General features: G+C 38.0%; 1 protein-coding gene across 1 annotated transcript in view; it reads left to right on the forward strand.

The window, feature by feature from the left end:
- The first annotated feature begins 7,667 nt into the window (after positions 1 to 7,667).
- The window catches only part of ALG13 (ALG13 UDP-N-acetylglucosaminyltransferase subunit), a 66,784-nt gene continuing 59,189 nt past the window's right edge, over positions 7,668 to 15,262 (forward strand). Inside the window, 3 exon segments of the mRNA XM_032837062.1 lie at positions 7,668 to 7,790; positions 8,769 to 8,931; positions 10,736 to 10,874. Coding sequence (XP_032692953.1) covers positions 7,710 to 7,790; positions 8,769 to 8,931; positions 10,736 to 10,874 — 383 coding nt within the window. The 5' untranslated portion in view covers positions 7,668 to 7,709.

The following is a 15,262-nucleotide window of genomic DNA, read 5'->3' on the forward strand; positions in this document are numbered from 1 at the left end:
TATTGTAGCTTTCATATGATTTCTAGTGTAATTTTTATGAGTAGTAATTTCATGTACAGATCAGATTTGTAAAAAATCTTACTATTTAAGCCTAATAAAAAGAGATCAGACATGTCATATGTCTACCACAGTGCTTGGCACATTAGGAACATTCAATAAAAATTAGGGGGTTTTTTTCTCTGATAATTCAAGTAGTGGTCAGCCAATCATTCATTACAGTCCATTAAAACCCCAATTTTATATTCATAGAGTGTTTTTTTAACCTTAGCCTAACACTTTGATCTGATTTATTTGAACTCATTGTTTCTGTTTCTTCCTATTTTCTTTCATATCTTTTTAAATATATTATTGAATCCTGATTTTATCAGCTGCCTTGTACACCCTTGGGTAAATGAAGTCCTTTCTTTTACTCACTAGGATCTTGAAGAACTAGGCAGCCTAGTCTGAATTTTTTAAACACTGTTAAGATAAAAATATTGATTAATAAACCATAGAAGAGGAAAAAGATCTTTTTTGTCCTCTCCCTTTCTAGAGTCTCTACCTTGGGCCTTATAAATTAGACTGGCAAAACACAGTTTAACATGAGAAAAACTAACAGAAGTTTACTAATATGTGCATCATGTATAACACATGGGAGTACTCAATGATGAGTAACCGAAAGGGGTAGTTAGAACTTGAGTTTACATAGCATCTTAACAAAAGGACACTTTTTATAGAAGTGACAAGACAAAGGAAAAAAGACTAGTTTCCTGGGTGGCAAACTGTAGGAAGGTTAAAGATATAGGGGAACTAATGCACCATAAGGGTGAATTAGCAGTTTGTTGTGTAGATCCTATAGTGCTGACTCCAGGTTTATAAAGGTGTTAAATTGTCTCTGGTGGTTAATTTCTGTCCTTGCTGGTACAAAGGGGAGGAGACCTGTACAGCTACTTTTAGGCATAAACGGGAAGGCAGAGACTTTTTCTTGTATCTGCTCTGTCAGTCAGAAAAAGACAAAACTGCAAGCTGCAAAATAAAATATGTGTGTTTATTTGGGGTTTTAGGAATTGCAATCCGGGAGACAGATTTGCCTGAAATCGAAAGCATGCTCCAGAGAGACAAAGGAGGTTAGAGTTTTTAAAGAGGAAACAGGGGATTTACATAAGTTGTTTTGAAGAAAAGGTGATTGGTGCTGGTTTCTCTACAATTACACTAATCTGTATGTGATTGGTTGCTAAGGCTGGTGTTAGGCAGAAAGTCCAATTATGTCCATTTTAACATATAGCAGATGCCTTGGCTTTTAGCTGAGTTCAGCAAAAATTCCAAGAATTTGAGACAGAAGATATGCATAAGCCCCATCTAAATGTCCTCCCAGCTCCATTTTAAATAACTCTTTTAGCAATGGTTATTCCATTTTATTCTCTCTGCTTTCCGCTTTTCAGTTGCCATCAATCTGAAATAATTCTTATGTCAAAGTGCATTTTTTGGGGTGGCGTGGTCTCCTACCCTTTAAAATTATCTACCCCATTTCTTTATGGTTCTTTAAAAATTGACTCTATTATAGTATAATTTTAATCCAAGATTTGACCAGTGTAGCCAAGAAATAGTTATTTTGGTACCCCTAAAAGTAAGACAATGTCAATAACATTTTGGAAGGGCAAGAAAAAAGGGAGAGTCAAGTTTTGGCAACTTTTCAAGAATACAATGGATCCACAAAGCAGAGATTAAAAACAAATGTTTTATAATATGTGACTTCTCAGCTTTGATAAGATATTTACCATAATAATAAAGAAAAGGTAGACACAAACCTTTCAGGAATGATGAAAAATTAAAGAAATCTAAACACATGTTAGCCAGCTCAAAGATTCTATGCTGGGCTGTGTTTGAAAGGATTAAGAAGAAAGACTTCTGATTTATCTTCCTTTAAAAATTATATTGCTGTTATTGCTTTATATCATAATGCATATCTCATTGTTGTAGGCTCATCATTAAAGGATAACTAAGCATAGTATAGAAGAGCACTTACCAGACATCTGGAAGGTTGGGTTTAACCCTTTACACTGCTATTACAATACTGGAAAAAATTACAATCTATTTGAACCTCCGTTTCTTGTCCATAAGATAAAAAGAATGGATTCCATGGTTTCTTAATTCTAAAAGTCCACAAACCATTTGTCAGCCAATGAACAAAACAAATACTCTATTATTGGAACAGAAGAGGAATTATGTTTTAATTACCTCTAATACCCACAGGACCTAGCATGGTCCCTAATAATTTAACTTTCACTCAATAAACATTTATTGAGCATCGTCTAAGTTCCAGGGATAGCACTGAATCCTGGGAATTCAGAGATGAGGTAGACGTGGTCTCTACCTTTTAGGATTTTATAGTCCAGAGGAAGTAAAAAGTATATAGGTAATTTAAACATCAAGAATTATGACTGAGGTAGGCAAAGTAGTATTTTACATAATGGACATAACTTACAAGGGTCGGAGAAAGGCTTCAGAGAAAGGCTTCCTGGAGGAAATCACACCTCTGCTGAATCTTGAAGGATTAGTTATCCATAACGATGGAGAGGCAGAGAAAATAGCAAGAGCAGAAACAAAGCATATACAAAGAATATGAATAAAATGATATGGCATACATTCATTGTAATTCCTGAATTACTTAAAAAACCAAATAGTTCTTCATTATATAAAATAATTAAGAGACCACACTTATCATAGGGTAACTAATGCTACCTTATTTTCCATATTTCCTTTAGATTCTCAACAACAGTTCCATGTTTGTTTGTTTGTTTGTTTGTTTATCTGGGAAGGGATATATGATTTTTTTTTTTCTAAAATCTATGTCAGGGGGCACCTGGGTGGCTCAGTGGGTTAAAGCCTCTGCCTTCGGCTCAGGTCATGGTCCCAGGGTCCTGGGATTGAGCCCCACATCGGGCTCTCTGCTCAGCAGGGAACCTGCTTCCTCCTCTCTCTCTCTGCCTGCCTCTCTGCCTACTTGTAATCTGTCTGTTAAACAAATAAATAAAATTAAAAAATAAATAAATAAAATAAAATCCATGTCAGGATATCTGGGTTTCATGTGATGAAAAATTCTCAAATATTTTGAAAGAGAAAAAAAAAGAAAAAAAAAGGATTACTAGGCATCTGATGGGAGACTAGGTATTGTTTAGCATATCCTTCCTGGTTATCTGGTGCTATGCTATCTGTGCCTTTCATTGGATTAAAATGAGCCCTGGAAATCTTGCCTCAGTCCACTGGTATGGTCTGAAAGTTATCGAAATGATTTCAGCTCAGGAGCCTGAACCCTGAAGTATATTCTTCGGAGTGGCAATCATGTGATGCACCTGGTATGGTCTCTTTCCATGAGGTTCTGAGATTGTTCTTTGTTGAAGATGCAAATTCTGGCCTGTAGTTTACAGTAGAACCTTCAGATAAGCTTTAGAGTAAAACAAGAACATTAAGAGATTTAATGGCTGTGGTCAATTTATTACTATTGCCAATTCTATATATTGCCAATCCTCAAAAGAGAGAGACAAAACTCTATACTAGAGTACAGTATATAATTATTTCTTCAGAGTTTTGATGAGGGTTATCCCCAAAGGTAAAACAGTATTCTAGGCAGAAAGGGCACTGACAAATCACCAGGGACTTCCCAGAAATCATACAATTTCTAAAATATTTATATTAATAATATTTACCAGAAAATCTTAATTTAGGGACAGCTGTGTACTTTCTGCCCTAACAACTCTTCCCATGCAACTTTATAGTAGGAACACATTAAACAAACCTAGCTATTTCCAGTATCTTTCTTTATAAGGTGACAGAGCAAATCTTTGTGATTCCAAAGGCCCTCTGAGAAATCTTAGTCATTTTACACCTAAAAGTTTAGGTACAAAATATATCTTGAAAATATTATTTGTTTGAAATTCAGGAACTGATTTTGGGAAAGCAAAACCAAGAGTTGTCACAAGAGATCTGTGCATTTGACTGGATCATGAGTGACTAAAAAACAATACTAACTTACCTATTTAAACAAAGCACAGCAGCCTCCCCTTATTCACAGGGAATGCATTCCAAGACCCCCAAGTGGCTGCCTGAAACTGCAGATAGTACCAAACCCTATATATATACTGTTTTTCATACCTATAGACACATATGATAAACTTTAATTTATAAATTAGGTACAAGAGATTATAACTAATAATAAAATATAATTAAACAGTATACTGTAATAAAAGTTATGTGAATGTGGTCTCTTTCTCTCTCTCTTTCAAAATATCATACTGTACCCACACTTGTGATGATGTGAGATGATAAAATACCTATGTGATGAGATGAAGCGAGGTGACTGACCTAGGCAGGCATTGTGATGCAGCGTTAGGCTACTGTTGACTTTCTGATGATAAGAAAGAAGTCAGAAGGAAGATCTTCTGTTTCTGGACTGAAGATTGAGTCGGGTAACCGAAATCCTGGAAAGAGAAACAGCTCATAAGGGGCGGGGGTGTTCCTGTACAAATAAAGCATTTGAAAACAAACACAGAAGGTAACACTATTGTTTAAGTGTTTATTGTTTAAGTGGGGTTTTCCCCCTTTAAATAATCAAGTACCTAATAAAGGTAACTTAAATAATACAAAATTATTCTTGTGAAACACAGAATATCTGCTATCTAGGCAGACTTCATGTAAAGAATGACCTTTTGTATTGTAGGTAGAGGAATTAATTACTAAATGAGGAAAGCAGGATCATCTAAACTGAGGGGGTACTGTAAACATTTGAATATATTTCAGAGTTGCATTTCGGACTCAGGTATTGTAAGCCAAAGCAAATAAAATTCATTTTCTAAGTTCTGTCTTTTTTTTTTAATACTCTCATATTCTTTTAGATAATCTGTGAGGTCAAAATGATTTCCATAACAATACTAAGATGTTATCTGTCTTTTTAACTCTCTTCCTCTCATGAGTATACAGTGGAGTTCTCCAGAGGCTATATAATGTGTACAATGCAGTGGTTTAAATGCAGAAGTAGATACAAAGATCTGAAGATCTGGCTTTCTTCCATTAGCCCAGATAGTAAACAATGCTATTCCTTCCATGAAAATATTTTTTTGGGGGAAAAAAAGCTATTTTCATAAAAAATAAGTCATTTACATTAACATGCAATGTGCTCATCATTGCTACTTTCCAGTGAATCAATAAATATTTTTAAATTTTCTCATTTTTATCCTGAATATGGTAAACATCAATAGTTTAATGCACATTATAATCCACATAAACAAAAGCTCTTCAAGGTTCTTGGTAATTTTTTATAGTATAAAAGGGTCTGAAGGGGCACCTGGGGGGCTCAGGCGTTAAGCATCTGCCTTTGGCTCAGGTAATGGTCCCAGGGTCCCAGAATCAAGCCCCCCATCATTGGGCTCCCTGCTTGACAGGAAGCCTGCTCCTCCCTCTCCACTCCCCCTGCTTGTATTCCCTCTCTCTCTGTCTCTGTCAAATAAATAAATAAAATCTTAAAAAATAAATAAATAAAAGGGTCTGAAAATGAAAAATCTACTTTAGGCAAAAACTATTCTTTTTCCTTGAAAAAGGAAAGCACATATAGTATTATAATTGTCACTGCTACTCTTTGGAGAGCCTCCATATTAATTATAGCTTTGGACCAAAGAGACTAACTTCTATTTTAAGAGAAAAGTGAAGGGTGGAAAACAGAACTATATGGCATATACAAACATTTTTACAGACTAGCAGGGCTTAAGAATACATGTGACAAAACTTCCCACAGCCACACAAATCCTTTTTATAACTTCCCAAAGTGGCAAAAGTGAATACATTATACAACTCCAAGATATAGCTTCCCTATAGCATTTCAAAATAAGATGCAAAATTACATAAAAAATTATACTGGAATTATGCTTAATTCAAACCGATGTTTCAATATTCTATTTTACTTGAAGAGCATCTAGTGGTGCAATGATTATGCATTCATTAACTCAATTTAATATCAGTCCACTATTTTAAGTTGTTTAAAGATCTTGAAAATTATCTTCAAGCTGGCATACCACAAAGCATATTTGCAGCTTAAATAAAGTCTGTCAGAATACTGACTTAATGTAGCTGAAAACACATTTTTCATAACTGTAAACGTTTTTACAGGTAATGTTAACTTATTTGATCAGTAAGCCTGTGTACGTTTAGGAAAAACACACTCAAGATAAAATGCATTCTTGTATTATACTTAACACTGACAAAACAGAGAAAAGATTCACTTGCCAAAATTTTACATTAATTATGTAACCTTGGGTCCTTAAAGCATTTCTGGATTAGTTTCTGCAAGAAGATGCTTTACTAAAGACCAGCACATTTAAAATATTAGAAATTCAATTTTCTGATTTTCTGGGAATTTAAGAATATTCAATTTATATGTGTGCTTATTTTCTCTCTGCTAATCAGAACAGTGCTCCTTTAATTTAATATCTTCTAGATATAGGAAAGACTTCACAGATACAACAAGAGGTAAAGGTCTTTCTGAATTACAGAATGTTTTGGAATATTTTCTCTTCATATTTCAATAAATATTCATAGTTTATTTCTTTTATTGGGCAGAAAATTTGATTATGCTTATGTTTTATTATTTAACCATGACCTTTCTACATTTGTTATTATGAGACTAGTTTGTTTCACCGTATTATTAATTCATGAAAATCGTTATCAAGAAAGGCATAGCAGCATATCGCTCCTCAAAAAGACAATTACTCAAGCTACAAGATTTAGAGGTTTTTTCTTCAGCTTATGTTCTAGGCCTAATTCACCTCTAATCCTTTTCCTCTTTATTTTCTTCTCACAACTTCCCTTCTGTATATAATCAGGCAGGGGAAAACAAATATGAACCAAAGTGAGATTTTTAAGTAGGAAATACAGAAAACAGAATGAAATAAATCATTTTAGTAATCGTAGGAGAAAAAAGGGGAGTCTTGAGAAATTACCTCCAGGATACTTGACTACGCAGTATAATGTATCTGTAGTATTTATTCATGCTAATATATAACTTTACATTTCATCATAATTTAAATTTACCATGATTTTACATTTTAAAGGGCTCAATGGATGGGTTCAATGAATTATAGATGCAGGCTTCAGGCCCTAGTGCCTCTATTTTACACACAATGCTTGCTAATGAAGGCAACCGACTTCTTGCAGCTTCCAAGGGACCCTGTAGGGCTCTCTGACTTCCTGAGAACTAGTTTGAAGAGCCTATGCTAATGAGCGATCTTGAAAAGGCCTTTTTTCCCCCCACATGCTCTCTACAGACTCGAGGTAAAACCATAGCTCAAACGAATATTGGCAAAACAGGGTAGCAAATAAAGAGTCCCGAACTCCTGTATCATTCAGAAGATTTGTGGTACCCAAGCAATGAGGCCAGCACAGGCTTAGGTGTGAGGTTTCAACGTTTTTCTTAACTGCCTTTGGGAAAAAAGTAAATCTGTCAACTGCCACCTTACTGTTGTAACGGCCCGGCGAACTCACACACGCATCAAGTTTGTGACACGTAGGCCATTGGCACTCTTCGGCCCCACCCCCGCCCCCGCGCCACACCCCCCAGTTCCCACCGCCCTCTGGCGCCCTGGTCTACTTCCGTCTTCCCAACTGAGCGCGGCCGCTGCCGCCCACGTGGCCCCCGCCACGTCACATCCGGCCCTTGCGAGTCGGGGCTGGGAACCCGCGCGATGAAGTGCGTATTTGTCACTGTAGGGACCACCAGCTTTGACGACCTCATTGCGCGTGTCTCGGCGCGCGACACTCTGCAAGTGAGTGGGGGAGGCGGGCGTGCGGGCGCGTGGCGGCTTCCTTCGCCGCTCGCCGCCGCTAGCCCTACCACTAGCCTCGGTAACCTTGCCTGACCGCGGCTCTCGGGAAGAAACCCCACAGCTCTACCTCAGGTGCCGCCGCCCCTTTTCAGGCTTCGCCGCCCCTTTTCAGGCTCCGCCCTGCGCTCGGCTGGGCCCTCCTCCTGCTCTCCCTCTCCTCAGCGTCTTCCGCCTTCTCTTCCCGCTTTCCCGCCGCCCTCTGGGCGGCTCCTCCCCGTCCTTTCTCCGGCTCCTCCTTTCCCCGGCTTTTCCCTTCCGACTCCCCGCCTCTCCTTCCTCGGGCTTCGCCCCTCCTTCCCGCTGCTCCGCCTCTTCAAGTGGGGCTTCTCCGGTCCGGGCCGCCCTCCAGCTGTTCCTCCGTCCGGTTGGGGGTCGCGTGGTCGGTGTCGGGCACCTCCGTGCGCTCGGCCCCGCCTATCCCGGCCCGGCCTGACTCGGCTAAGTCCGGCCGGTCCCAGTCAGCGCGCCGTCGCCGCTCTACACTCGCCGCGCTCCGGCGAGCCCGCGCCTCGCGGTCTCCTCAGGGGCTCTCGAGGCGGGCGTCCTCCGGCTGCGGCGGCTCTTCCTGGCCGGTGGTTCGCGCAGCTTTAGACCTGAGGCAGATTGGGGCCGTTTCTTCGTCTCCCCTCTAGTTTCTGACGCCTTTTTCAGGGTCTCGCCTGGTCTTCTGCCTGTGGCGTGGCCGGTCCTCTCAACAGCTTGGTGAGCAGGGTCGCGTAAATCTTACCGATAGGACTTGTGAGGTACCTTGTTGGGGCCCGGTACGGGGGCAAAGCGTCGTTCTGGAAAAGTAAGATTGGCTGCAGGTAGATTTTGCGGCCCGCGCTCCGGTCTGAACACCGACTTTAGGGTTGTTTTTACAGTAGCTTGTTTAAAAGTCCCGCTTTTTCTTTTTTTCTTTTTTCTCCCCCTTTTCAGATCTTCAAGAGCCTGGGCTACAACCGACTTGTCCTTCAGATAGGTAGAGGAAAGGTGGTACCCGAACCATTCAGTACTGAGTCATTTGCTCTGGATGTTTACAGGTATAAGGATTCATTGAAAGAAGATCTTCAGAAAGCGGATCTTGTTATTAGTCACGCAGGTAAAGTGCCTTAGAGTACCACGGTTTGGGTTTTGATAGTAAAAACAGAAACTTGAAATTTTCTGAGGTAAAGTAAAATTGCTAGGGTAAGGCACTGTAGCCCTTTTGAGTATAATACTTATTCGAATGTACCTATTGAGAACATTATTAGAGAGTTTATTATTTCTGGGTGATACAAGGAAAGAAAATTAACAACATAGACCAAATTTAAAGTAAGAAACCCCAAACACGGGCAAAATAATTTACCCAACTTTGTGCGTAAAGAGTTGTCAATAATATTTGGGGTTAAAATTGCAGGAATGTTCAGCCAGCTAATTGGTTGGATTGGACATGGAGAAATTGGCTTTGAAAGATTTTTTTTTATATTTTAAATGTATGAAATGAATGCAGTCAAAAATATTCTTTAACCAGATGTTGTGTAAATCATTGCCTGCTCTTCAAAAACCATCCTGATCTAGTTAGACTACTAGTACCTTCACAAGAACTGTTTTTGGGGATCATTGCGATTTCGATTGCTGGGTGTAAGTGAGGGAGGAAGCGTCCTGGTTCTTAAGAGGTTTAGTTTGAAGGGGGAGAAGTTATTAGAAATAAACATTACTAACACATTAGTGATTGGTAGCATATAGGGTAATATTTAACAGTTCTTGGTACCATTCTATGTGCTTTGTGTGTATAAGTTATTGAATCCTCCCAGACTTATGAGCTGAGTATTATTAGTATTCCTGTTTTACAGATGAGGAAACAGACACAGATTAACTTGTCCAGTCAAGTTAGTAGATAAAATTCTGGTGTTGGAGTCTAAAGTAGTCAACCTAAAAACGTTGGTCTACTTATCTGTCTCCTCACTCCCATTTACTTTTTAAAGTTTTTTATTGTTTATTAAGATTTTATTTGAGACAGAGCATGAGCATGAGTGGGGGAAAGGGAGAGACGGAGAAGCAGACTCTCCACCGAGTAGGGAGCCCAGGCAGCCCTAAGCAGGGCTCCATCCCTAGACCCCAAGATTGTGCCTTGAGACAAGCCAAAGGCAGTCCCTTAAGTGAGTGAGTGACCCAGGCGCCCTGGTCACTCCCATTTAAAATACCTAAAGAGTTTTTGATTTCAGAGTTGAATTGACCCAAATGTTGTATATATGCACATTTATGGAGATTTATTCTTGACATTTTGGGGATGGTACCTCACAGGCAGACTTTTAAGGATGGTCAGAATTTCTCTTTTTGGTGCCTCTCACTATCGAAGATTTGGCTTTTTCCACTTGTGTTTGAATAGAAGTGCAGTTACAGTTTCACGTATAGTACGTTGAACTTAAATCTTTTTTTTTTTTTAAAGATTTTACTTACTTGTTTGACAGAGAGATCCAAGTAGGCAGAGAGAGAGCGGGAAGCAGGCTCCTGGCTGAGCAGAGAGCCCGATGCAGGGCTCAATCCTAGGACCCTGAGATCATGGACCTGCGCCTAAGGCAGAGGCTCAACTCACTGAGCCACCCAGGCACCCTTGAACTTAAATCTTAATTGAATTCAAGGCTCATGCCCAGGGCATACTAGTGGAGGGCAAGTGGCAAAGCACTGAATCGTAGGTCATAATATTGTGGCAGTGGTAAAGAATGTATTTTTCAAGTCAAGTTTATAACACATAATATAGAGCAATTGATCACTACATTTTTCTGTCATTTGAATGTGTAATTAAAAGGCCGGGTTTGTAGTTCTGCCAGCTAAGTTTATCATCTTCATTTCTACCTATTATAAAGATTGGTGGAGCACCTTGGTTTTTTTTTTTTTTTTAACTATTAACAATTTTGACTTAGGTGCGGGAAGCTGTTTGGAGACTCTGGAAAAAAGAAAGCCCCTTGTAGTGGTTGTAAACGAAAAGTTGATGAACAATCATCAGTTGGAATTGGCAAAGCAGCTGCACAAAGACGGGCATCTCTTCTACTGTACCTGCAGGTATACTACAGACTGATAATTTGACCTCTTACCTTAAATCCTCCCTAGCTGTTCTTATCCACTTACCTAACCTGTCTGTCTTTTGAACCTCTTACCTTGTGCTTATCAAATATACTTTGATTTTTCTCACCTGTGAAGCCCTCTTATTTGTCTTCCACTGTGAGTGGGATCTCTGTTATATTTCTTTCTCTGTCTGTGCCTGCTTCATTTCATGTGAATATCTCTGTGTGTATGCATGTATGTAAGTTCCGTCTGGTGTGCAAGTCTGTGAGAATATAATTTTTGAGTTCATTAGATTTTCATTATTCGAAGAGGGTATTTGCTTATTTTTTATAATTAAGGTTTTGCCTTTAGTAAATCCATTTGGATCCCTAAGTGAAATTTACTCACTCATTAATTAAACTACACCTAATATGTCATAGGCATTGTTTTTAAGTGCTATAGATACAGTGATAAACATGAGGTAAAGCCCCTGCTTTCATGATACTTAGGTTCCAGTGGTGGGAGATAGAATACTGCTCATAAATAAGTGATGGAAGATAATTTCATGTGGTGAAATGTGTTGTGAAGGAAATAAGGCAGGGTGATGGGATATCTGGAAGTGAAGGTTAACTAGATTGGTCAGGGAAGGCATGACTGAGTAATGACATTTGAGCTGAGACCTAAAAGACAAGAGTTAATCATGTGAAGCTCTAGAGGAAGAAGGAACAGCAGCAACTACAAAGGTCCTAAGTTAGGAAGGAGCTTGGAGTTTGTTTTGTTTGAGGAGCAGAGGGAAGGTTAAGTGTGGCAGGAGTATGGCAAGCAAGGGAGAAGATAGTGTAAGATGAGACTGGGTGGAGATAGCTCACATAAGAGTTGTGATTTTATTCTGTGTTTAGTGAGAAGCCATTAAAGTATTTTAAGCCAGAGGAATTACAATGGTAAGGAGTATTATTTTCTAGAAGTATATTCAAATTCAACAAGAACTGATCAACATCACTGTAGAAGGATGAAGAAAATTGCTGGTTGGTTTTCTATTCTTCTTGAGACATTAGAAGCTTGCCAAAGGGTCAGGTCAGTAATTCCCAATTATTTGACTTTAAAAGCTATCCTAGTTTGATGTTTTAAAAAGTAAAGACCTCATAGAAGTATTATAAAATACTTATTTTTATGTTTTAATAATTGAAATTAATTTTAAAGTGAAAAACCTTAAACTGGCTAGAACATAAAAAGCCTGTCTTTTAACTTCACTGCGTGTGTCTGTTATGCACTCAGTAAATACTTTTTCTTTCATTAAATATTTATTGAGCATCTGCGATGTGCCAGGCATTATTCTAGGTACTTGTCATGCATTGGTGAACAAAACCGACAATTCCTGTTCTCATTGAGAGGAGGCAAGTTCATTGATTGTTTCAGGGACAATTATTGGTGTCCTAATCCCTGTATGAGATTGGAGGAGAGGAAATATCAGGGTGGCTGTGCAACACAGAAGCCATTATTAAAAGTATTGTGAATCTGGAGAAGCTCGGTAGTAAACATTATGTAGGCTTCAGATAATGGGTATAGCTGTCCTTGGGTAGTTGAGACTGTTACGGTTTAACATTTTTAAAAGAAGAATAAACTCCTCCTCCTAAAGGGTGCACGCAAGTCAATTTTTTCAGACACTTTTAATGAGTATTTTTATTCTACATGTTAATTCAGCTTTGATTTTATGTCAGTACGTTTAAAAGGAGAAAGCACTGATACCAGAAACATCCTGATTCTTTACTCAAGGTGAAAAGGAAGCTCTACAAGTCTCCCAATTTATTTTCTACAGTTTTAGAAGTCTTTTTCTTAATATTAATTTCAAGAAAGTCACACACATGAATGCTGTAAAAATCAGTAATTGGTTGTATTTTCATTTTAGGTTTGTTATTTATTCCCCCAAATCTAGGCTAGGTAGCGGTGTATCTTGTTCTACAATTTAAGTGGCTGCTTTACTTAAATTTCTGAAGTAATACTTTGATGTCATGGTTTGGAATCTACTTCCAACATGCATGGTGATTGTATATTGCTTAATTATATATGGATTTATGATTGTGAAATAACTTTCCTTTGCCAGTAATTTACTACCTTCATGCATGGTCCAGTAGTCTCCCCAGCTTATTGTTCTTGTCTGGCAGCTGTTACTTTTGTTTTCATTTATTCTGTTTTTATAAATTAATTTTGCTTCGGTTTATATCTGCCCAGTCCTGAGAAATGTTCAAGAGCCATGTGATCACATCTTTCATGAAATAATATTTCTGTAATATTTCAGTTGACATGATATATAGTATCTGTTGAATTGGTATTGGCAGGTACTACATAGTGCTATTCATAGTGCTTTAATCTTTGTATGTATGGTTGACCCTCGAACAACACAGATTTGAATGACATGGGTTCATTTATACACGGATGTTTTTTCAGTACAGTACTGTAAATGTGCTTTCCTTATGATTTTCATAATGTTTTTTCTCCACCTTACTGTATTAAGAATTACAATGCATAACATAATGTACAAAATGTTTGTTAATTGACTATGTGAACAGTAAGGCTTCTGTGCAATAGTAGGCTATTTGTAGTTAAGGTGTGGGGGAGTCAGAAGTTGTATATAGATTTTCTTTTTTTTAAGATTTTTTATTTATTTGAGGGGCGCCTGGGTGGCTCAGTGGGTTGGGCCACTGCCTTCGGCTCGGGTCATGGTCTCAGGGTCCTGGGATCTAGCCCCGCATCGGGCTCTCTGCTCAGCAGGGAGCCTCCTTCCTCCTCTCTCTCTGCCTGCCTCTCTGCCTGCTTGTGATCTCTGTCTGTCAAATAAATAGATAAAGTCTTTTAAAAAAAAAAGATTTTTTATTTATTTGAGAGAGAGAGAGCACGAGTGGGCGGGAGGGGTAGAGGGAGAAGGAGACGCCGAATCCCTGCTAAGCTGGGAGCCCAACATGGGGCTCCGTCCCAGGATCCTCAGATCATGACCTGAGCCGAAGATAGATGCTTAACTGACTGAGCCACCCAGGTGCCCTTGCAAGTTGTATATGGATTTTCAATTGCGCAGATGGTTGGTTCCGTTAACTCCACCTTGTTCAAGGGTCAACTATACCTAAAAAAAAATTATATTAAAATTCACATGTACAGTTTGAGAAGCATCACAATATTTTTGGAAGTTAGATTCAGTCATCAAGTGGGCAGCAGATGAATTACAGGATTTTCTCCTTGTTACCTAATATTTTTCTTCTTTTGTTTTAGCACGCTTCCTGGGCTGTTACAGTCAATGGACTTATCAACACTGAAATGTTTTCCTCCTGGCCAGCCAGAAAAATTTTCTGCATTTTTGGATAAAGTTGTTGGATTACAAAAATAAACACTAATCTCTGAACACTTTAAAAACACCCCCCAAATCCAACCTATGGAATGTGGTTAAATCAAATTAAATATATAGTATATATTTACAGATAATATAAATTAATAAACTTACACATCTATAGAATGTATAGAAAATTTTAATGGTGTGAATGTTAGCTTTTGGGTCCAAATCCTTACTGACGTTTAGTAAATTCAGTAGATTTTTACTTTGTAGTTTAGTTAAAATATGTAGCGAGCGTTCACAGGTTTTATTCTAGAAACCCAAATTGATTTAGAAATCACAAAAAAAAAGATGAGTTAAATCTGGAAACATTCATAAGAACCTCAAACATAGTTATTAGTTTGGTGTTCCTTAGAATAAAAAAAAAGAAGCAGTAACAAATTTGTAAAGGCATTTGAGAGTCAAGTTCATTAGCTGTACAATTTAAAGAACCAATTTTTTAAAAAAAGCAGAAATGAGTTATGTTCTGAGAAATAAAACATTAAATACTTACCTTAAAAAGGTTAATTAAAGGTTAACAAGATTAAATATCAAGTCAGTTGATTATGGTACTTGGAGAAATTTTAGTGGAGTAGATTTGTTCTCTTTCCTCTAAAATGCAAATAGAAAATGACAAAATAATCTTGTTCTGTATCAAAGTTTTATTGGTTTGAAAAGAATAAGTCAAAAAGGACTTAGGCTAATTGGACTTGATGTTATTTTTAAGGGCCCCTTCTCATAGCAGTACTGAAACATTTATTGTAACAGTAATTTATAATTTATGTACTTCTAAAATTAGTTTTCACTATACAGACATACTTTCCATAATACCAAAATGTTGGCTATTCTAAGCATTTTACTTGAGATGCTTTATATAATGTTTCTATAGATTTATTTTCCTGATTGTGTTTTACTTAGGTTAATATTAAATTATTAACTAGTAGTAGAAGGTGGTGGCTGAGAAATACTCTGGGTAGCAGGAGGAAGCCAGCTTGGATTAAAATTTTGCTGAGACTAATCTAACAAGTGAGTAATTTACATTTGCATA

Source organism: Lontra canadensis, unplaced genomic scaffold (assembly GCF_010015895.1).
Source record: "Lontra canadensis isolate GAN:19392208 unplaced genomic scaffold, GSC_riverotter_1.0 scaffold96, whole genome shotgun sequence".
In the NCBI taxonomy this organism is placed as follows: Eukaryota; Metazoa; Chordata; class Mammalia; order Carnivora; family Mustelidae; genus Lontra; species Lontra canadensis.